Source organism: Lepisma saccharinum, chromosome 17 (assembly GCF_977018435.1).
Source record: "Lepisma saccharinum chromosome 17, izLepSacc3.1, whole genome shotgun sequence".
Classification (NCBI taxonomy): Eukaryota; Metazoa; Arthropoda; class Insecta; order Zygentoma; family Lepismatidae; genus Lepisma; species Lepisma saccharinum.
In genome coordinates, this window is record NC_139245.1 from 20,154,409 (window position 1) to 20,178,283 (window position 23,875).

The following is a 23,875-nucleotide window of genomic DNA, read 5'->3' on the forward strand; positions in this document are numbered from 1 at the left end:
GTGTATATTGTGTTGTCCATATACATATGTTTGTCTTCTCATCATTGTGATTAGCCAAAAGAGGGAGAAGGTGAAGTAAAATAATGTAAATCATTCACTATACCACAGTAATTACTGTATTGCGTTACCAAAACTATATCAGTATAACCCCCGTGATCAAATTTTCAAATTAAGAAATTTCATGTTTGAATTTTACCAATTTCAATACTGGTTATGATTTACCATTTTCAATTGATATACAGGGTGGTCACAAAGTGGGCGTACCCCCCTTTATTTTCGACACTATGATGGTAATAGTTGGATTATTTGATATGAACACACACCTCTGTCAAAGTGTGCCAAAATATGGCACAGATTTCGGCCGTGCTACGAAAAAGACTTTCTCCATACCGATGTTCGGAATACTTAAACTCAGGTATGTGTTCATATCAAGCATTCAATCATAACCATCGTAGTGTCGAAAACACAGGGGGGTATGCCCACCTCCCTGTACATCAGAAATTGTATTCTTCATATACCTTCTTTTTGTTTAATACTAAAGTTAATAATTCAAAATATTTTCTTCATTGAACACAAATGGAATTTATCTTGCAGGGATGAGCTGAGAGAACATCTGAAGAATCAGCCCAAGCCAACAGTGGTGCCAACTCTAGCACAGGCTCTTTCCAGTGACTCAAGCGATTCCAACTCTGATTCCAGTGATGACGAGGAGTCATCAGGCGATGATAGTTCAGGTATCCACATTTATTTATATTTTAACTATATTGCTCCTCTTGATTATGTTCTTCAAGATTCTGTTTAATATCATACTGAGAGAAATCACTTTGAACTACCATATTGTTGTAAAGCCATGAATTGGTTCATTAGGTTGTATGATGTAGTTCCTCCCGTCTTGACAGTATTGTTTTTTTTTTCTTTCTTTCAGAATGTTGAAAATAATTTACACAACTTATTTTTCTCTATAAAAGGAAACATCTCATATTAAATTAAAATAACCTATTTTGAATTACTTGATTAGTTAATTAAAGAGAAAGTGGTCTATTGAGAAATTTTTTTTTTTTTTTTTTGCTATTGAAATGTGGAAGAAATAGGAAGAGAAACTGTAAGTGTTTGTTTCCCCCAGAAAGAGCTGAAGAACATGTTATACATAATAAGAATCGTGGGCATGTATTGCCTATTTTAATCCAGAAAGACGTTTGTTGCTTTGAGTGATTTACAAGTGAACATTTAATTTTATTAATTCATGAATCATTGCTAATAAATTGACATTTGTTGATACATTTCTGGCATTTTGGTGTTCGTTGCCACACTACACTTACAGAGAATTCCAAGTTTCCATTTATTTTGCACCAGTATTGTATGAAAAACTGAATTTCGTAATAACGTGATAGGCAGTTTAATATTCTGATGTAATTCTTTAATATTTTAAAGTAAATTTCTGGTAAATTAATGCATTTATTAGGTCATTAAATATGAAATATCAAATTTTTGAATCAAAAGTGTGGATATTGTATCTCAGTACAATTAATCAAAGTATGCTCCTAAACTATGGCCATTAGCAACATCTTCGCAAGACACTGCGTTGATGTTTTGAACTGCCTATACTGCATTAGTTCTATGATACTTATATTCCTTATGAAAACAACACAATTCTTTTAAAATTAGCCATGCTTTTGCAAATATTGCTATGAAAAAGACAATTCGAAAGATAATCACAAATCAAAGAGAACTGTCAAAGTAAAGTGGCAAGCTATATCAACTGTCGAGCTTAACACTTCAGTACCTAATGACCTAATAATTTGAGTGGAATGTATACACACCAATATCAATATTTCAATTAATCAATAAATCAATATTTTGAACAACTTTTAATTGTTGCAATTTTCAAGCATCTGCATCAGTATTGGTGGTAATTATTAAGGGTTCTGGTATTCGCGATTAAAATTAACCGATATGCCATCTGCCGGGATTTTCAGGAAGTACTCTAAGTAGGATACGTTGTGTTGAAGTCGTTAAAAGCATGGTGAATATGCGAGAAAGTAAGGTCTACTGTTCAGGTGTTTTTTTCTTCTTTTTTTTGCTCTAAATAGTTTTATGGGTCAGAACAAATTAAAAGTTTTCATGTGTTTCCACCCCGTGGAATCAACAAAATGAAATTTGTTAATAAATCAGGGAAAACGTCAGAAGATTGGTATGGGGGATATAACACTGTAAATCGGCAAGGAAATTACGAAGAATGCACGAGTCTGCTTACTTTATTTATCGAGAGATAAATATATATTTCCACGAAAGTAAAGTTTTAAATTGTACTTTATAAATAAAGCTTTTTTTTTCCGAAAAATCATGAAGCGTCTTAACCAATGCGTCCATGTATTACCGGTGTTACGTATGTGTGAAATTTGGAACAGGTGCAAGTCGATTAAGAGGGAAGATGAAAATAGTTTGATAATGAATTAATGTCAAATGTAACCAGAAAAAAAGTGGACATGCTAATGTTACTGTTTCATTCAGTACGATGTCCTTTTTCAGTGAGTATAGCCTGGTCATGAAATCGTGAATATTATTATTAAACCAGACTTTCTCTTTCGAGAAAGAACTGCAACGATATGTTCGCAATTTTCTCCTGTCCCAGCTTCTCAAGTACAGGTCAATTTCAATACCTTTATTTTCAAATAATTTCCGAGAACTCCAGTTACATGACGTGCAGATGATACAGCACTGCTTTGGACAACCAGTGCGTATACATAGTTTCGTCTGCATTTTCCGTGTTATTTTTGCCCATCATAATTAAATGCTTCGTTCTCAGTACAGCTTCACGTTTATTAGAGTACCTGGAATTCACATCGCATTCGCAATATTTAAAAATAATGCGTAATTTAAACGTTTTCTACCATACCAGTCATGACAACACGCTGCTCTTTTGTGCTACTGCTGAATGTAAACAAAGATCTATCCTACTTAGAGCGGCCATATTGGAAGCGACACTAGCGCTCAGGTGGTAATTTTAATCGCGAATAGGTACAGGTATTGGCTTACCCCAAAATACAACTACAAGGTAGGGATGTGACGAAGCTGAAAATTTACCGATGCTGATGTACTCACCGATAAATTTTGGAACCGATACCGATGCCGATATTTAACCGATTCCGATACATAAGATTATTAAACAGAAATGGGATGTTATTTTCTGCATGACAAAAATAAATTTGCTATATACATTTCTATTGCATATCATATGTATATACATATATATTCTCAAGAGATGCGAATGTACATTTGCATCTACAAAAGGTTATGTGAACCTAGAGATTTAACATTAGTACACAAGCAGTTCTTTGAAATGCAAAATGAATTCCTGTTCTGCCAGATTCAACTTTAGAAATACGAGATTTGGAAGCACTTCAGGAAGTAACCTACTTCTTCTCTTATCGCAAATCTGTTCAGCAACACTGAACACAATCACTGAATACTGATGCAGCAGGTATGCCCAAGTATTTTCTCAGCACTTGCTTCAGGTTTGAATAGTAATTTTTGAATTTCCAATACAACAGCAGATCCTGGTTCAGCAATGTACTGTTTTATTTCCGATTTATAGTTAGGTTGATCCTCTGAATACGAGTTTTCAATAATTTTATTACAAAAAACTACAATAATGACGAATCATAACCAAATTTTCAATAAATCTTACAAAACTAGAATATAAAACTTGTTAGAAGGTAAAACTCTTGTATAATCTGTACCGGTTTAAATATCAGATTTTTGCCGATTCCGATACCGATGCCGATGTGTCAATTTCTGCCGATTTTCATACATCTGTAATCGGCTTCGGCACATCCCTACTACAAGGGCTATCCGGAAAGTAGTACCCATTTTTAATTTTTAGAAAAGTAACAAAGATTTTTTGAAAGTATTTTGTAATTGTTAAGAACAAACTTTATAAACTACTTCTACATAGTCACCATGTACATTTAAGCATTTGCCATAACATGTGACGAGTTTCTGTAACCCACCTTCATATTCCTCTGCTGCCAGTCCATTGAGAAAAGTAGTGAGCCCTTCTTTCAGTTTCTCGTCACTGTGAAATGTCTTTTCTCCAAAAAAAAAATCCTTTGTTTTGTGAAGAGATAAAAATCTGAATCAATTTCATGAAGAATTGTTGATGAAACATCAGGGAACAGATCACTGATTTCATTCAGTGTGACGCGCTGATCGTTCTTGATGAATTCGTCAACTGCACTAAGCAGTTCGTCCGCGATGACATACGGGCACGGAATGTTCGTTCTCATGGATGTTCTCCCTCTCCGAGTTAAAGTTTCGACACCAGCGCCGAACAGACGACTCAGCAATAACATTGTCTCCATAAACCTCCTTTGATTGACAGTGAATATCACATGGTCGCACACTCCTGGCGTTCAGAAATCTGATCACAGCCCTAACTTCACAAGTGGCAGCGTTTTCAATTTTTTTGAACATTGTAAACACTTACAGAAACAATAACTACAATGACAGCGCTACGAAACTTTGCACATACTGAGGAGACAATCAACTGAAGTCGTTTGACCTTGAGCAGCGACTACTTGCGTCAGTAGCGCTCCACACATAACGAACGGGTACTACTTTCCAGATGGCCCTCGCACATACACATAACTACAGAGAAACTAGTACTCACTTTTTCCACTTAAGAGTTTCGCTGAAAAAGTGAATACTAGTTTCTCTGTATTTATCTACTACCGTGTCTCTCATTTCCCATGTGGTTGTAAAGGATTTCAAGAATGCAAGGATGTTATTTTAGAAATGCTTAAGTTTTCCATTGCATTGGCTGTTAACCTTAATAGCAATACATATTTAACCTTTTCACAAGGCCATTTTCACTTGTAACCCCCTTGGTCCCGATCAGATTTTTAACAAAATGCCAAGTTTCAATTAAATGAGTGTAGATCGGAGGCTAATTGCCCTAGAAAGATGAATGATATACCGTTGTACGCTGAATGAACCAGAGATTTAGACTATATAAAATTTATGCAAATTTGGCTTATATGTGGTGGGGGAGGGGAGAACCCCAAAATTCCAAAATTTCAGGAAAAAATGGGGATTTCCCTCTCCCCCCAAGAAAACAGTACATGACAGTGTCAACATGCACATGGAAATTATCTCTGGCATGTAAGGAACACAAAAATATTTGCATTATTATCGTATGACCAATGTAACACGAGTTGTACCCCCAACAGGAATGGTCAGAATGCCACTGATTCAAGCTTCAAAATGCAGCGTTACCTTGAAATGACTGTAGCTCAGAGGCTAATTGCCCTAGAGAGATGAATGATATATCGTTGTAACTGGAATGAATCACAAATTCAGACGATATAAAATTTATGCACGTTCGGTGTATATATGGAGGGGGAGGGAGAATCCCCCAAATCATTCTTTTTAAAAAAAATGGGGTTTCCCCCCTGCCCCCGAAAAAAAGGACATGAAAACGTCAACATGCACATAGAAATTATCGCTGGCATGTAAAAAACAGAAAAATGTTTGCATCATTATCATATGACTAATGTAATGCGAGTTGTTCCCATCCCCAAAAAATCATTTAAAAAAAAAAAAATTGGGGTTTCTGCCCCGCTCCCCCGAAAAAAGGACATGAAAAGGTCAACATGCACATGGAAATTATTGCAGGCATGTCAGTTTGTAAAATAAAATAGGAAGAGGAATACAAATATGAAGTTTTTTTTGTACTTACCTTCGCTGCTCCAGCTCCCAGGCTTGGTCTGGAGCCATGATGTCTTACTGGTGGTACTCCATAAAACATGGGTCCAGACACAGGGGCACCTTACAGGTAATGCAGCGGCATCTACTTCGTCGTTGGTTTCGTGGCCCGCACTGTATGCATCTCTGCTGTTCTCGTACCATGGTGGGGAAGTGACTAAAAGCCACGAACCTTGTACCGCTTGTTGGCTGATGGACTGGGACCTGACGGACCAGGTTGTGCCGCAGCTTGGGGAGGTGGGGTTCAAGTGCCTGGCCCGCCCCTGGTCCCCAAAAGACTTTGAGCCCACTTCTCACGGTAACCAAAGTGCCTCACGTTCTGATGAAATGACTTGAAGAGCAGGAAGGCGTTCAGGATACATGGGTCAAGAAGGTGGAAGAAGAGCTAGACAGTCCACTTCATGGTGTTTCGTTGGACACTGTAGGAATTAGTCATGCAGTCGGCCTTGTCAACGTAACCCATGTGGCTATTGTGTTCACATACAATAGCCAGCTTGAGTACGTTACAATGGCCATCGCAGAAATTTCCCTCAGCTGGTGACTGATGTATGTTCGTCAACACGTACACCTCTCTCTTGTCTTTCCAACATATCACAGTCAAGTCATTCTTCACCCGAAAACGTAAGTCTTCAGCTTCAAGTCAGTCTTTGAAAAGTGGAGTGGGAGGCCTTTTCGTCGGGGATTGACGGTCCTGCAGCAATATATACTTCTTGTTGCGAGATCATCAAATAGTTCTGGAGAAGAGAAGTAGTTGTCCATAAATAATTTATGACCAACTCCCTTCATCTTCTCCGTCAATGCTACAACTGAACCATGCGTCGCAGATGTTGTGGCAGTCGTTCTGTCTTTGTCCTTGCCCAGATATACGGTCATGTCATATGTATATCCCAAACAATCACAGAGTTTGTAGATCTTGATCCCAAACCTCTTGTGTTTCTTTGGAATATACTGTTTGAAGATGACTTTCCATAGCTGCATTAACTGCTAAATGCTCTGTAGGATAGTAGCATTTAGAGCTAAGCTCATTGATCTTGTCAAAGACATACCTCATCTTCCACAGCCTATCATAATTGGGATCTTGAGGGGAGGGGTTCTTCGTATTGTCCTCAAAGTGTAGGAATCTAGAGCAAGTGGATAAAGCGGTTACGTGACATCTGTTGTCCATAAATCTGAGTGTAACGGTGGGGTTTTGTGGACTCGTAGTCTCGCCAACGTTTTCTGCGGTCATGTCCCATCAGTATTGTCAAACCATTTCATTTCGTCAATGGTCACGTCACGTTCGGGCTTTCTCGTTGGGTGCTTTTTGATATGTTGGTGGTAGTATCTGTTGGTCTCAGTCACCAGATACTGGAAGATTTCTTCGGAGAAAGTCAGTGCAAAAAAGTCCAAGGGAGGGGATGCATTGTCAATGTGTCGAGCCTTCAGTCCAGTCTGTCCTAGGAAAGGTCGGGGGTTGGGAGCAGTCCTCCCAGTTCGGGGAGGGGGTTGCCACTCGGATGGTGCAGGAGGAGAGGAAGGGGAAGATCTTTGTGACATATCATCAGAATCACATTCTGATGATATATCAGAGGGAATGTCAAGCTCTTCTTCATCCCAATCGGAGTCTGTATCCATCTCGTTCCAGCTCATCTCAGATTTCATCAGAATGGAGATCACTCAGGGCAGCCATGGTCGACTATATGCCTTTTGGGAACACAGCAAGCACAGACGACACTATCACACTTCACACATCACGTGAACGAAGCAAAGATGATAAGAAAGTCTTGGGAAGAGTATCACTTCACTCAAAAAATCTTTGGCACTTGGGCACAAAACGAGTCTCACGAACGCACAACCTTCCAGGAGGAAAAGCTAGAACGGAGTGAAAAATGCATGCCAATTCTTGCAGCTACTTCCAAATTCTATTTTTAGACATTGCAGGGTAACCTTTGTAGCCACATATCAACATATAGACTTCGTGACTCCCATCACTTTGCCTTTCTAGTCCATAGTCTGCCACCTAGAAGTAGCTTTCTCATTTACAATTACGGGTAGATTTTTCATGCATAATTATTGTTTCTGGAATTTACGAGTTTATTTATAGCTTTATGCTTTCTTTTTTGAATTACAGATAGCAGTGAACCTGTTTCTAAGAAGGAGAAACAACGATCTAAACATTCAAAAAAAGAAAAGAAGAGTAAATCAAAGAAGAAGAAAAAGAAGAAGAGGAAGAAGAAGAAGAGTAGATGAACAATGTACAGAGATTGTGATAAAGAATTTTTGTGTGAATGTGTTTGAAAAATCAATGTGGAATTATGAATTTATCATTTCATCTGTATTTGATTCATGAAGAAGCACACATTTTCTTGTTTTTTTTTTACAAGTGATTATTAAAGGCCTGTTTTTAACCTATGTACAATCAGTATTTATTTGTTTTGTTACAAATGTTTCAGAGCATCATATTTTTGTTACATGCTTAAACCATGATCTTTATAAACCAGTTTTAAAAGTGCAAAAACAGAAAAAGTAAAAATAAAGACAATATGTATAAATGCTATTCGCAGATTTGCTCCTCAAGGATTTTGAAAGCCTTTTGATCAAGTAAATTCCGAAATGTTTCAACACAGACACCTCCAGTGTTGTCCAGTTTCTTTCCTTCTTCCCAGAGTTCTTCAAAGACTTCATCAGATATTTTGAGTCCTATATTTTTGAAGATGTTCCGCATTTGGTCTTTGCTTCGTGGCTGAAAATGTTTGAAAATAGTGAGTTATTGAACAGACAGTTTCAAAGTGTTTTGCATACTTCTGCATTTAGTACTGGACTCTTTGTTCCCCTCGGTTATCAAGCAATGGCACTATACTGATACAAGTGTACTAACTTACACAGAAAAAGCCAGACTTTACATTTTCACTTGCTGTTATACTGCTGCAAGGTATATCATTTGCTTGTGGTCATTCAAATCTCCCAGCCTGGAATGTAGTAATATTGAGAGTATAACACCTGTGGTGGACTGGCTGATTGACAGGTGTTATTACACTTGTCATTCCTCAGGAACATGTCCAGAACCTAGTAACTACCGTATTTACTCATGTATAATGCACACTGTTTTCCAAAATTTTTGCCCCCAAAAAACTGGTGCGTAATATGCACGGAATAATTCAGACAGCCAACATGAAACCATACACGGTCGTTCCATGATTTTGGGACACTTGCATTGATTTTTCATGTTTACGGAACCCTATCATGTTATATATCGTTGTAAAGCTTAAATCCTGCAGTTTCTGAATATGGAAACAGTATTCCATTCAACATAACGACACTAATGTGAAATGCGATTGAAATAAGTTCATCACAAAATGAAGGAACTTTCTGATTTTTATGGTACTTTGGATGAAAGATAACATAAGGAAAAAGATAATAAAAATTAAAATGTATTACTGGCCAAATAATATGATATAGTACATGGAGTGTGTAAATTCCTTAATGGAAGAAATCTTGAGTTGCTAACTGCTATTTGGAAGGTCCTGAATGTGCCTCGTATAAATGTTACATTAGTCACGGAAAGAAAAAAGTATATATTTTGAAGTTCTTTTAGAAAAAGTAAAGAAGGAATGAGCAAAACCACATATAAAAGTTTGAAGGCCATTTCACATGATTTTTCACTTTGCAATGTAATGTTCTGCGACACCAAGAAAAGTAGTGCAACTCTGGCGGAATTCGAGCATGCACCTTCCTTCACATGGGATGCATATCAGCAGTATTTGTCGGGCAAGAAATAATAGAATATAACTTCCTGAGTACTGCAAATCCATAATGTAATTTTGATCTCGCTTTCAACTATTACAGAATAAATAAGGTGGTTAAAGAGTGAAAGCTTTGGGATTCTAAACACAGTGGACGGAGAGGGGGGAGGTGGCATGGGTTTACACAAGAGGATATCCTCCTCTTGGTCCACATAGCAACATGTGATTCATTGAGTAGGTATGATGTTATTCACTCTTGATCAGCATAGCAACAGCTTTACGACGTACAACTAAGAAAGCCATTTCTTGAAACTGGATTGTACTCGCATTATATACGCGATATAATTTTTTGTCAGTTTTACCCATCAAAAACCAGGGTGCACATTATACTCGCACGTGCACTATACACACGTAAATACGGTAACACTGTCAACATAAACTATTTGAATTTGCACAGGGGTAGACAAAACTAAAAATAATAAAGGCACTAGCCCATTTTTTTTTCTCTTTTGTTAAATACGGGCTAAGCCATGAATCTAACCGAGATAAAGCTGCACATTTTGAAATGTGATCTTTATTAATGAATATAGGATTGGATTAAATGTAATTAATTCTTGCGGCAGAGTGACCTTCCTAAAGAAGGCTCAACCGATAACAGCATGAATAATATATTCTACCATATCACTGCAGATTTTAAAATTAGGCTAACAACTTTTGATAGAGAAAAAAAACTGTAATGAACACATACTGTACTCATTATTTTTTAAAAAAGGAAGGGGAAATGGAAATTTCCATAAGCAAACTCAAAATATTTAAAAATATACATGTATTTCTTTTGGAACTGAATGAACCAGCACTTGTTCCTTCATGTAAAAATTGTCGGAATCTCAACTGCATCCCCTTTGCAGACTCTCAACCAACCCTGATGATGATTCCGAGATTGAATCGAAAGCTTGGACAAACTCTTTAAAGTGTTTTTTATCGTGCTGTTTGTGTGTTTTGTGTTGTTTTTAACAAGTACATTAAATTTAATTAGTAGTATTATCAACAATTGTGGTGTTATTACTGCATCAGGTCTTATTTTTTTTACTTCTACAATATTTCAGGTGCTATTTTCAATTGTGGAAGAGTTTGTTGTGGTGCTGAAGCCTTCCAGAAATAAGAACAAGATATTCCAGTAAGTACTGTACACTGTAATTGTTGATATTATCATTATGCACAGAATTTTATGTAGAGGTGATGTTTTCTAGCAGTAATTAATTCAAATGTGAATTTCTTATTTGAACTGCAGATATTAATTTACCCAATATTAGATTTACATATGTACTTACCCGAAAGAAATCTTTGTATGTCAATCCATAGTAAGTAAATATAGAAGGGCTAACTAGTGCTTTACAGTTGTCGGTAGAGAAACCCAAGAGACGTAGTTCTGCGGGAAGTTGTCCAAATATTTCACTTTTCTTTCCAAATGGCTTCATGTCTGAAAATATGCAACAGATAATTGTTAATGTGTTAAAGTGGGCTCAAACTTTGAAGCCTAGTGATAATTTTTTCATTCAAAATATTGACAATATTTTGTAAAAGTAAAGTATAATGAATTCATATGCAGAAAGATAACGGGTGTCCCACTAGCTTTCGAACCCGAAAAAAACGTGATAATTTCCGAAAAAACATACATAGAAAAATGAAATTCACAATACACGTACCTCGGAACGAGGCAGGGTTGAACATAAACGCACGCGTCAAAACAAAGACTGTAGGTGGCGCCAGGGGAAGTGGTGCATGTGGGTTAGTGTGATGCGCGAGTCCCTTCATCGCAAGGATGGATCGGTACACCGTACCAGAACGCATGTTCATTGTAAAGAACAACTGGATATAGGGATCGTATCAGACCGTTCAACGTGAATTTGGACGCCGTAAAGGACCATTGAAGGTGGGAGTTTGGTGTGCAATTTCCCGACAGCGTATCATTGGACCCATCTTCTTTGAAGATAAAGTAAACACACAAGTTTACTTACACATCTTCAGTACATTTGTGAATCAGCTGGATGATGAATAACTGTGTCGCGGTTATTTCCAACAAGACGGAGCGACATGCCATACTTCCAACGTGTCCATGGTAGAAATTGAGTCCTTTTTTAGTGACAGAATCATCTCCAAAGGATTGTGGCCACCAAGATCCCCAGATTTGAAACCTCCGGATTTCTTTTTATGGGGTTTCCTTAAAGGTTGTGTCTACAGAAACAAACCACGATCACTGCAAGAGTTGCGAAACAACATCGAGAATGCGATTAACGAGATCACACCGGAGACTCTACATCGGACTTTTCGCAATATGGAACGCCGTGTATAAATATGTCTGGACGTCCAGGGAAGACACTTGCAGCACCTGCTGTGACGATCATGTATTCAGCATGAAACCAGGTACGTGTATTGTGAATTTCATTTTCCTATGTTTGTTTGTTCGGAAATTATAACGTTTTTTTTGGGTTCGAAAGCTAGTGGGACACCCTGTATTATTGCAAAGCATAATAAAACTTAAAGCAAAGATAACTTACTCAAAACATGCTTGTTCTCCTCGGCATGTCTTACTGTAGCATTGTAAGTTGTTTCAAAGTGGAGATTATCATCTGGTACATCTAAAATAACAAGACAATATACTTGGATACCATAAATGTTAACTTATTTAAAAGCAAAATGTAAAAAACTGTTCTAATTAATTTTGATAACTTCTGTTTCTTGAGTGACTGAAATGTATCTAAAAATATGTATGTGCAGTATGTTGCAAAATACAACTTATTAAAGAATTTCTTCCTTTGAAGAAACAAAAGTTCTTATTAAAATTAATTACAAGATGAATGTGGGTACGTAGGGCATTTGCAAAAATTTAAATGCTAAAGACTATTTTTACATGAAGGAACAAGTGGAGAAATCTTCCTGACAATGTATTTAGAAATTAGTGGAAAGCAAGATGGAACTTTTCACTAATTCATATCTTTAACTGAGGGTTTGTGAAATGATACATGTTTAGTATGCTTTGTGTGCCTTTTGTTAGTAATAGTGATACTTGGTTCATATAGGGGTGTGACCTTTTCAGAAGGCATCTGAACTTAAGAGGGGTTGTGTTCTATCCTGTAGACACAAGATACAACACAAGTTTGCTAAATGCATCTCTTCAGCCTCAGCTTCAAGTGATAAGTTTGGTTTTCCTTGAGGTTAGGAATTCATCTTCGTGACATACGAGGCATGTCAGGAAAGTAAAGATACAACTGATATGAGGGCCATTTTTCTTGTAGTGGCAACACTGTTGGTATATGCTTGTCAGTTGTCGCTGGGACAAAAGGCGATCGGGTCTTGTGCAGTCTTGTACTACGGATTGTGTGTAGGTGTTTGGTGCTGAATAGTACTGTCGTGTGGTAGTTAGAAGATGTTAAAGTGAATTGTGTGTATAATACCACCCTGAACAATGTTCACGCGTGAAGAGCAGTGAATATTCATCAAATTTCAGGTTGCACGTGGAAGGAATGCACGGCGAATTCACAAGGGCTTACGTGAGACATGTGGGGACCATGCTTTACCGTATTGTACCGTTGCCAGATGGGCCAAGGCATTTGAAAGTGGTCGTAAATCAGCTGCGAAAAAACATGGTGGCGGGCATCCTCGCGCAGCAACAGATCCACACCACCTTGATGCACTTCGCAGATTGCTGGAGAATGATCGGCGTTGGACATGTAGTGAATTAGCAAATGAACTGAAGATTTCACCATCCTCTGTATACCAGATGCTAGCTAGCTCAGGACCTCGGCCTGCGTAAGATATTGGCAAAATGGGCACCTTATATCATGATGGCACACATGGGAATGTGCACGCATGCACCTTACATGGCGATTGGAAGGTAATGTATTCCTTGCTTGCATTATTGCCATTGACGAGACGGACAGGAACCGGCAAATTTGAAGGTAATGATGATTGTGGCATATGACCATGAAAGGGTATCCTTGCACATAGTGTTCGACAAGGTGCTACAGTGAATGGAGACTATTACGTTAGTTACCTTCGTGACCATTTGCACCCTGGTCTTTGGTGCAAAAGACCACATCTCCTGCAATCAGGACCCATCATTCTCCACAATAATGCAAGATATCTCAGCACAAGTGGTGCAGAACATACTGCAACATTGGGGTTGGGAGGTGTTGGAGCACCCACCTTATTCTCCTAACATGAGAATTGACTTTGATTGTTTCCCAAGATGAAGGAACCGCTGAGGGGGAAACACTTTCCAGACATCCCAAGCATCATTTCGGCCACAGGGCGGTCTCTGCGCACACTGGCACGAACGGGAGCTATGAATGGCATTCAACGACTGGCAGATGTTTGGAAACATGTTCACGCAGCAGCAGGAGATTACATTGGGGGATTGTAAATGATTCCAGGTATATATCTTCTTTCAGGTCGCTTTCTCATACATGTTGCCACTACAAGAAAAATTGCCCTCATATATATCTTAGGGGAAATATGTAAGACATAAGTTTACAACACTGGCAGTAACCTTGATCCTTACGCTTTCCAGTAGCATTCATTCGCAGTGCTGCACTGAGTCTTTTGTGAGTCACATGTGCTGGGAATGGCTGCGGCACTAAAGAATGCTGCCAAATGCGATTCTCCAGTGGACACTCAACGTCAATCAGGGCACTTTGTCACATTTTGACAATTCATAATGTTCCCACAAACTGCCGCCTTTTCAATATTTTATTCTTCATATGGTCTTATCCATTCGATATGTGATGAGGACACATGACTTTAGTGCTGACACACCCGTATTTTTAATTTTAATCAATAAACTGTTAGTTGATTTAGATAAAATGTCCATATGATTCCACTCATAGAAGAAATACTAGACCCGTGCCTTTTTCATGGTCCAAGCTGATTATCTGTAGTATTGCAGAATGTGGAATATTAACCAGTCTATTTGGGTATGTTTAATTTTCTGACAATCAATATCAATATTCAATTGGAATGGGATACATGTATTTTTGGTTAATATATTGTTAAAAAGGAAACTTCATATACATGTCTCCATTTCTAACAACTGACTTTCTGTTATTCTTACTATAAATTGCATTATACCTTTCACTTTCTTCAGAGGTAGAAAATCACACTGATTATTTATGGAATCAATGAACTTATTATAATCCACTTTTTGATCGCAGACCAAAATGTCAGAATCCTTCATAAATTCCTCTATCAGAGATTTGCTGAAATTCAGTTGGTATCCTTCACAAACCTTGTAGAAAGTTTCCAGAGAAATAAACCCAGTAAGATCCTATGAAAAACAAATTAATATTATTTTGAGAAATCCAAAAGTGAGGTGTGAATTTTTCCAACGTTCTTCAACCGCAACCAGTTCAATATAGTGGTCTGCAATATATTGCAACTTCAATATATTGAAGTTCTGTACTTCTGTAATACATTTCAAAGAAGCATGTGTTTGTCAGCTTCATTATCTATTTGAATTGGTTATAAAAGTAACTTGTGACATTTCAACTAATCAAAATAAATTTCATGTTGGAACAGCTCTTTGGTGGCAATACCTGACATTTCTATGCAACAAGTTTTTTTTTTTTTTTTTTTTTTTTTTGTGAAATTGGTAAAGGTGAAGCTTGAGCTTTCTAGGTTAAAAGTTGGTGGAAAAAATTTGAAACAATGCGGTGGTCTAGTCGGTAGCGCATCTGACTGCCACGCGGAGACCCGAATTTGATTTCCAGGGTGGATGATCTAAGGTCGTAATTTTTCCAGCCTTGTCCCAGCATAAAGCTGCTCAGGGGCTCATCGAGCCTCAAAGCAGTGGGTACCTGTGGGTATCCCAGGTAGGCATCCGGAGCATGGTGCTGATCACATCATCTCCAAAATGTCAGAGATCGAGAATGTGTGGGCCCTACCCTAAATGTGCCTTCATGGTACGGTGCTATATGTACGGGTAAAAAAAAAATAATCACACGTGCACATATGAATAAATGGTGTTATCTCTTTCTGAGGTCAAAAAAATAAGCCATCAGCCCTGAACATGACGTTTAAAACAAACAGCAAACTTTTAAAAATTCTGAATGGCCAAGAAACGAAAGTCGATTAATTAACAAGCGGTGTTAATTACTTAATGTTTTTGTAAGTATCAAATTACGTATTTCTTTATTAGGCTAATGTTTATTGTGTCAACAACCAATGTTTGCGGTTTCACTTCAGTGCTTATGCCAACATTTTTTTCCTGATTAATAACTTTACCAAAATCTAGTATTGAATTGCAGTCGTACCAGTATAATAGTATTGAATTGCAGTCGTACCAGTATAATAGTATTGAATTGCAGTCGTACCAGTATAATATTATACAAACTACTTGGAAGACATGGGGGGGGGGGCATGAGGTGGGGAGGCACCCAAGTCTTATGGCTCCTTCCTTAAATGTCCTACTGATAACCAGTAACACTTTTAAAAATCCCACGCCATGCCACTGGCGCTCGCATATGAGGGGCACAGAGGACAGCTAAATCTTCCGGTGCTCTTTCCGAACACGAGCTTTCTTCAGAGACCCCTTGCTCAGCGGCGTATACTCTGGGTCACCTAGGTAATCGGAGATGACCCGGCTATAATTTTTTAAAAAGTTGTTTTTTTATTTCTTCACAATATTCTTCCGAACCAATCTTTGTCACATATTTCTTTGCTTCCAGCACGCAAATGTTTTCAACCGTTTGCCGCGGAATGTCCGTGAGGCTTTTTCTCCAGCTGGTGGAATCTGGTGACGTCAGGGTGAGATTCCACCGGCTCCCTTTAAATCCCTTGACGGGAGGGGAAGGAAACACTGCTTCTCAGGCGCGGTTATTCCGTGGCAAGGGTAAGCTCCTTCTGGAGAGAGTCCATCGGTCGCACTCTCCACCCCAGAGCCTTTGCCGTTCCCTCGGCTGGCAGTGGCGCCCTCTTCTGCCATTCTTCCCCGATGGCCTTTGTATCGTAGGAGCTGTGTTGTTTACGACAGGGAAATTTCTCGGGAAAAAAACAGAATTCTGGGTTCACAAATTGCGTACTGAAAAAGAAAGTAGAGAAAATACATCTGAAAATGTGCGAGAAACAGGGAAATCTGAACAACATTTGCGAACCAATTCTATGTTAATTCTCATTTTACATTTGCTTCTGTCTTACTGATCTCTGCTATTTCAACAGATATTGTAAAAGGAAAAAAAAACTTTAATATTGAAAATGAAGGTAATTAAATAAATTAAAATTTGAACTAGAAATTCAAGAAATTACACCGACCTCCGTTGCGGAGTGTTAGCACAGCTCCCTACGACGCCAGAGCTACAGGGTTCGAATACCAGCCTGGGTGTTCTTGGTAAATGTCCCTTCATCAATGTCATATCATCACTCGTAGTGATTAGCCAAAAGTGGCAGAAAAGCGACGTCAAATAACAATTTAATCAATCGATTAATGAAGTAATTAAACTATATGCTTACTTTTTTTCATTTTTGTATTTTAAAATGCGTGATTACTTTCTTTGTAGCCTTCAAAACCAGTACTTCTTTCACAGAAATGAATAATTTTTAAAAGGGAAAGCTATCAGAAATAAATTATATATATATACGTACACATAAATTAGTTAATTTAAGTTGTTTTTCCCCCGCTTTAGATTAATAATGATCATAAAGATAAAAGATGTATGAATAAAATATATAAACAAAAAAAGCAATGATTCCAACTTATAAAACCTTGCGCATCGCAGGGAATTTAAAGCTGGGAAAGGGAATTTTTCATCATCCATAGGGAATTTAATTCTGAGTCAAGGAGTAAGGAACCACAATAGAAGATTGGCGCAGGGAATTGAATGCGTGTTGTAGGTGGCTTTGTGCTGTTGTTCCTATTAGCGATTCGAAAATGTAATATTTGTTTAGCTGTTAGTGGTTTAGTATTCGTGCTAGTGCTGTGTTTACTGAAGTTAAAGGCAATGGATATAATACAATATTTGCGTGTGAAAATATTTGGAACGGGATCTTTTCCGGAGAAATTGGAAATAGTTAATGTAGGTAGGCCAGTAACATCTCTTGTACACAGGTCTTGAACTTAAACTTCCATGTATACAAACAAAAATCGGGAATGCACGAGTAACTGGACACTGGGGTAACTTGAATTTTAGACTTCAATTAATATTGGGGTTTTTTATTTCACTACCGCATTCCTTTCATATTCTTTGTTACAGGTTTTTTCTTATAGATTTATTATATTTTCTTGTTTTATTATTTGAAATTCTAAACGTAGATTAACTGCAAGTGCAATCACAACAATTATTCGACAGTGGTCGCAACAATAAGGTAACATTTTTATCACATATATTCATAAATCCTGTATGGATGTTGAGGTAAATTTGCAGGGAGATTTCAGGAGTGGGTGGATGAATCAAGTGTCGGAGATTACCCACTAGTTAAAACCAGGATACGCCACTGCCCTTGCTGTCAAAAGGGTTATCGGCCATGAGAAAAGGTGCACCTTGTAAGTTCTTGGAAATTCAAGTCTACGCTAATCTCCCCTTCCCTTTCCAAATTTAGACTTGGTCAGACGACACAGTTATTGTTTAGAGTAGAATAACCGCAGAAGGTGTGTTTCGGCATTTACTCTGGAAATTGTAGGGATGAATTTGGATTTCCTTCCGCACCAAGTGATACAACTTTGCATGCATATGTGTGAATCATTTGCAGAAAGTACACCAACTGCAAGGTCGCGTTGGAAGATCACTGTACTTAGTCATCTGATATAGAATCAAAAGACGTATGTTGTACTTCTCTCCTTAAGTTTCCTATACTAATTTATACTTTTATTTGTTAAAAGCCAGAAAAAGACAAGACAGACAAATATCGTCTCGATATACCATCAGTTCTCTGCCCTTTCGGATTTCAACGCTGCAAACTTTGGAGTGTATGAACCATCTCCTCTCGTGGAAAGAGAAGAACTTTTATTTCTTGGCCATCTAGATTTATTAAAAGTTTACTGTTTGTTTTAAACGTCATGTTCAGGGCTGGTGGCTTAGTTTTAGACCTCAGACAGAGGTAACACCATTTATTCTTACAAGGTGCATCTGAAAAGTTTGGTGAATGATCCCATATTTGAACAACCGCGCTGGTTAGGATGACGTGCCCGTGCATGCGCATTGAGAGACATGTCAACAAGCGCCCCCTATCATGCAAATCACCGAAGTGAAGCAGTGGTGCACCCTGCGACCAAGTTAACGGAGTGAGTGTGCCAACTCGTGTCATTGCAACATGGAGCGCAAAATGGAGCAACGCGTTAACATGAAGTTTTGCTTCAAATTAGGGAAAACGGTGACGGAGACTCATGGAATGTTAGTGCAAGTGTACGGTGTTGAAGCAGTGAGTAAAAAGTGTGTGTTTGAGTGGTTTAAATGCTTTAGAGACGGAAAGGAAGGTATCCAGGATGAGCCGCGTTTGGGTCGACTGCCAACAAGCACAATCCCAGACAACATCGAACGAGTGCGACGGATGCTTGTGGATGAACGGCGACTGTCGTTGAGAATGATCGCAGAACTGTTGCAGATAAGCAAAGACAGTGTACGCACTATTGTTCACGAACATTTGAAAAAGCGAAAGATTTGTGCCCGGTTTGTACCGCACACGCTGACAGACGAGCAGAAGCAAACTCGGATGGAAACGTCTGAAGATGTCATCGACATGTCTGACCGGAATCCGCAGTTTTTGGAAACCATCATTACTGGAGATGAGACCTGGTGCTACCAATGTTGTTCGCGTTTTTCTGCAGCAAGGGCTTGATCCATCATGAATTTCTACCCGCGGGTCAAACTGTCAATGCAGAAGTTTACGAGGGAGTATTGAAACAGCTGCTGCAACGCATCCGGCAGGTTCGGCCAGAACTGTACCGGAGTGGACAGTGGACTTTCCTCCACGACAACGCCCATCTGCACACTGCGATCCGCATGATCAACTTTCTCACTCAACGCCAGGTGACTGTTCTTCCACACCCTCTGTATTCTCCAGATTTGGTGCTGGCAGACTTCTTTTTGTTTCCCGGCCTTAAATTAGCCCTGAAAAGCTTCCACTTCGCAGACGTTGCGGATATACAACAACACGTGACCACGGTGCTTCGAGGGATTCAACAAGAAGCATTTGCTGCCAGTTTCCAACAGCTTTACAACCAATGTCAGTGTGTTGTAGCTAATGGTGATTACTTTGAAGGCCAGTAAAGGTATTTTGTTTGTAACTCTTGTTTCCTTTATTTTCTGAGACCATTCACCGAACTTTTCAGATGCACCCTGTATGTTCACGGTTGATTTATTTTTACGTTGGGAGGAGTGAGTAATTGTTTAGTTTTAGGTGGCAAGGTCGAGGCATGATCGATATTTTCGACTTCTCAATGGAGGAGGGGAGGGGGATGATCGCCCCTCTCGCCTTCAGTCTTAAGGTATTCTCTCAAATCTGAAACATCTGAGAAGGGGCATTCATCTGAAAAGACATGTTCAGACTGATTTCATTCAAATGCAATACCAGGTACCTAGTACAGATCAAAATATCTCATTTTAAAGCAGTTGGCATAGCGTGGTGACTTGCCCCATATTTGACACCTCGGCCCTCTTCAACCATGCACTATATTTTAAAGTTTTCGTTGCAATAGCCTAGCAAATGCTCTCAAATTACTGATATTTTCATTTCTTAATCTCAATCTCTGAATAGCAGTCCGAGATTTGAAAATATTTGAAATTTTAAAATTATACTAAGATTTATAAAATGATGAAATGGTAAATGAGAACAAGAGCAACTTTCATTGCAACACATCGACAAGAAAGTTTCAGAAACATGGGTTTTCTCAATACGCTTTCACGTGTACTTTGTCCCCTTTTAAAAGTAACATGTTTTTAGTTGTTACTAATCATTAAAGGAATGCCTCAATACCATGATGCCTCATTGTATGCAAAGATCTATTCTCGAGTCAAGCCAGGAACCGGTGTGCAATCACAGTGCAGAACAGTTATTTTGACAAAATCCTGTTTACTGGCTGCTTTGGGGAGGGGGGATTTTAACATTGTCACATCTTGCCCAAGCGGTGGGCGTAATTTGTTGTTTGACTGGGAGTTCCTTCTTCCCTAGGACAACGGAGGGTCACTGCCATAAAGGAGCTTGCCGTGTCGGATATAAGGATGACGGAACTGTAGGACCAGGCAAGGATGGAAAATTGCTGTAATTATCGTAAGACATTATATGATAGTTTTCGTGTATTAAGTGCCATTTAACGGAATTATAACTAATAAAATAGTTCATAATAGAGGCCTCTGGGCCTCCTCTTATCTCTTATGAGGCTTTGCCACTGACTATATTCATATATTCAATAACCATATATTTATTATTTATGTAATATATATATATATATATATATATATATATATGGAGAGGAGATATTGTAAAAACTGGTTGATGGATTTGAAAAACCTGCCCCCCAACTCCAAAATAAGTTCCGACGTCTCTGGTAATTTGTGTTATTTATTAGAAATTTGGGAATATTACATTCAATAATTTATTGAAAAAAATCATTATTTTTTAACTAAAAAAGTGCCCGTTTCACATTATTTCGTAACTTTCCTAGTAATATATATTATTTGCTGCAAATGATTGTGTCCTATGTTTCCAGACAGGATGTCCTACTTTCTGTTTTCAGCAATCTGATTCCCCTAGTTCTGAATTTCTCTCTGCAGTTTTTCCAGAGTTTCAGTGAAACTTCCAGCATCACTACCAAACACCTTTTTTGCTCATAATGTTCAGTTCATATGTAGATAGTGCTCATTCAGCAAGAATTTTGGCTGCTTAGTTTTCATTAGCATGCAAAACTGAATGTGTCATGTGACAGAATATTCCATCGTGGTGTGGCGCACATCCTCACATTGTTGCAGCTCGCAATCGAATCAGGAATTTGGTGGACCATTGCATATCAAGTGTGTTGCCTGACCACTGGTAAGGGTTGCCAAATTGCTATTGCTTCTTCCCAATGCTACATACTTTTAGATATTGATTCTGATTATTCTGTGCATTAAGTAGGGTTGAATTGATACAGATTGTTCTTAAATATTGGTGTTTATGTTAGGAAGTGGCTTGAATCTACTTGCTATTGGTGGTCAAATTTTCTGCAAAATATGAAACAGGAACAAACTTGGATTCCAAATATAATAATGAAAATTGCAGAATTTACATTAATTTTGTGTCAAACTTGTGATAAATGTGGATTTCCTGAATAAGTTCTAGCTTATTACCACACAAGAAGATTTATTAATAGTTTAATATATTACTAAGTACAATGGAACCCCCATTTTACATTTCCTCGAATTGTCCATTCAATCTTTATGGTCCCAATAAAGCTATATGTTAGAAGATTTTCCTCAATTTTACATTTTCATACATTTTAAGTTTTTACATCTTTGTTCCCTGAAAAACGTAAAATCGAGGTTCCACACATAAAAGAATAACTATAGTTGGCTAAAACACAAATGCTTGTCAATTCGTGATTTTCCACTTGCTTTTAAATCAGTTTGATGTAAAGCAAATTTTTAATGGGACAGCATGTGGATTGATCAGTCCCAATCTTACATAAAAGCAACACAAACCTTGTCTTGTTCTCTAAAGCTGCAATGAAGATCACGAAGGAAAGTGCTTGATTTGGTTTTTAATAACAGGCGAATCCTATTCATTAAAGCTGCCTTGCCCAAAAGATCTCTTTTCTCAAGTGATGGTGGACATTCACGAAGCAAATCCTCCACTCCGTACAGTTCTCTGTCTAATTTTACTCCAAAAGCATGGTCTTTTGGCAAAAAATTTAGTATCTTGTTCCTACAAGTAATGGAAAACTAATGTAACTGAGCAATAAGTTCAATCAGAACTTGATATACAAGTTCAGGCGCCAGATTTGTAATCATAATAATAAAAAAATAGAAAACATTAGAATGTATGTATTGTATTAATCTTTGTTCTTGTTTTCATAATTTACATACATTGATCCTATCTTTGCTTTATGTGGTGCACAGCTACTCGAAAAATTTCTTGCTAATGTTGCAGAAGTAGTAAAATGAGTCAGCCCTTCTTTGTTAAATAATTTCATGTCTTTATGCAATGTGGGTTAAACAGGAGAGGCTAATTTCTTCCACTTACGTGCTCTTGCTTCTACCTGAAGATGTTTGTAGAGCTGAGAAAAACATAAACACTGAAATTGCTCTTATTTATTTTTTATTATTTTGTGAATTTTCAGAACTTATCAGGGCATCTGATATAGTCCTCACTGAAAATAACATTAGAATTCATCTGATACAATATGGAGCTTACAGTACATTAAAATAACAGATGTCATATTCTTCCAACTATTTGTACTTTTCGTTCCACACCATAGCTCTAAGGTAGGCCTCCCCGATGGCGCAGTGGTAGCGTTGTCACCTTGTAATCAAGGGGTCCCGGGTTCAATACCCGGTGGAGGCACATGGTGGTTCGGATGCCACTTTAAACTGTAGGTCCAGTCCCGATTAGCCTTACTGTGCATAAAGTGAACTTAAAAACACCAAGTCAATCACAGCTCTAAGGCAAAGGGATTTGAGCTTGGCTACTGGACGTGCACTGGTTCAAGTCTCCTTGGGGGAAGCGTAACAACGTTTCTCCTGAGATTTCAGCCAATGTATGGGACTGGTGGCCACATTGTGAGGAAATTGGGGAGCTATGAATGAGTAGCATAACCCGGTCATGAAAACCTACAACAATGACTGGGGGGTTTGCTGTACTGACCACATACTTATTTTTTTTGAAAATATTATTAAAATGTTCTCTCAAAAAATAATTTAACTGGTTGGATGATTGCCCACCTCTGCTGAGGCATGTGGGAATAAGGCTAGCAGCAGGAAGGCCCTGGCCCTCAAAAATTTGTACTTTCAGCTCATTTGTTAAATGTTTTTTTGTCATTTTCTTGTGTGGAAGTTAATATTATTTTTGCCCTAGCGAGTTTTGTTGATAATTATCTTCTCTAAAAGTAATAAATGTACATAATTAAAGCATAGCTTGTACCAACATTATTAGGAATAAATAAGTGGGTTTATTTCTCCACTTACTTTTATTTATTGTTTCAACTGCTGAAATATGGTGTTAAAAAAAAAAATCTGCCAGAAATAGCACTAAGAAAGTAAGAGTAGGGGGAAAAGCCACTTATATTATTCATTCATAATAAGTGTAAGTATTTGGATATTTTGGAGAATGGCACTTAATAAACAAAAGAAATTATTTCCTCTAAAACTGCACTAACAAATAATACTCGACTCAGAATGACAGTTGTGTAGATTCTTTTATTCTTTTCTTTT

At 38.0% G+C, this 23,875-nt stretch overlaps 2 protein-coding genes across 3 annotated transcripts in view; one reads left to right on the forward strand and one right to left on the reverse strand.

Annotated features, from left to right (window-relative positions):
• Positions 1-8,135, forward strand: part of ncm (pre-mRNA-splicing factor nucampholin) — a 34,097-nt gene extending 25,962 nt beyond the window's left edge. For both annotated transcript variants that reach the window (XM_083139049.1, XM_083139050.1), the window contains exons 11-12: positions 595-734; positions 7,874-8,135. In XM_083139049.1, coding sequence (XP_082995175.1) covers positions 595-734; positions 7,874-7,992 — 259 coding nt within the window. In that variant the 3' untranslated portion in view covers positions 7,993-8,135. The remainder of the gene's footprint in view (positions 1-594; positions 735-7,873) is intronic.
• Position 8,136: 1 nt separating this feature from the next.
• Positions 8,137-23,875, reverse strand: part of LOC146001568 (EF-hand domain-containing family member B-like) — a 53,742-nt gene continuing 38,003 nt past the window's right edge. Inside the window, exons 6-10 of the mRNA XM_083139052.1 lie at positions 22,148-22,370; positions 14,613-14,808; positions 12,044-12,124; positions 10,817-10,965; positions 8,137-8,485 (exon numbers count right to left, since the gene is read on the reverse strand). Coding sequence (XP_082995178.1) covers positions 8,297-8,485; positions 10,817-10,965; positions 12,044-12,124; positions 14,613-14,808; positions 22,148-22,370 — 838 coding nt within the window. The 3' untranslated portion in view covers positions 8,137-8,296. The remainder of the gene's footprint in view (positions 8,486-10,816; positions 10,966-12,043; positions 12,125-14,612; positions 14,809-22,147; positions 22,371-23,875) is intronic.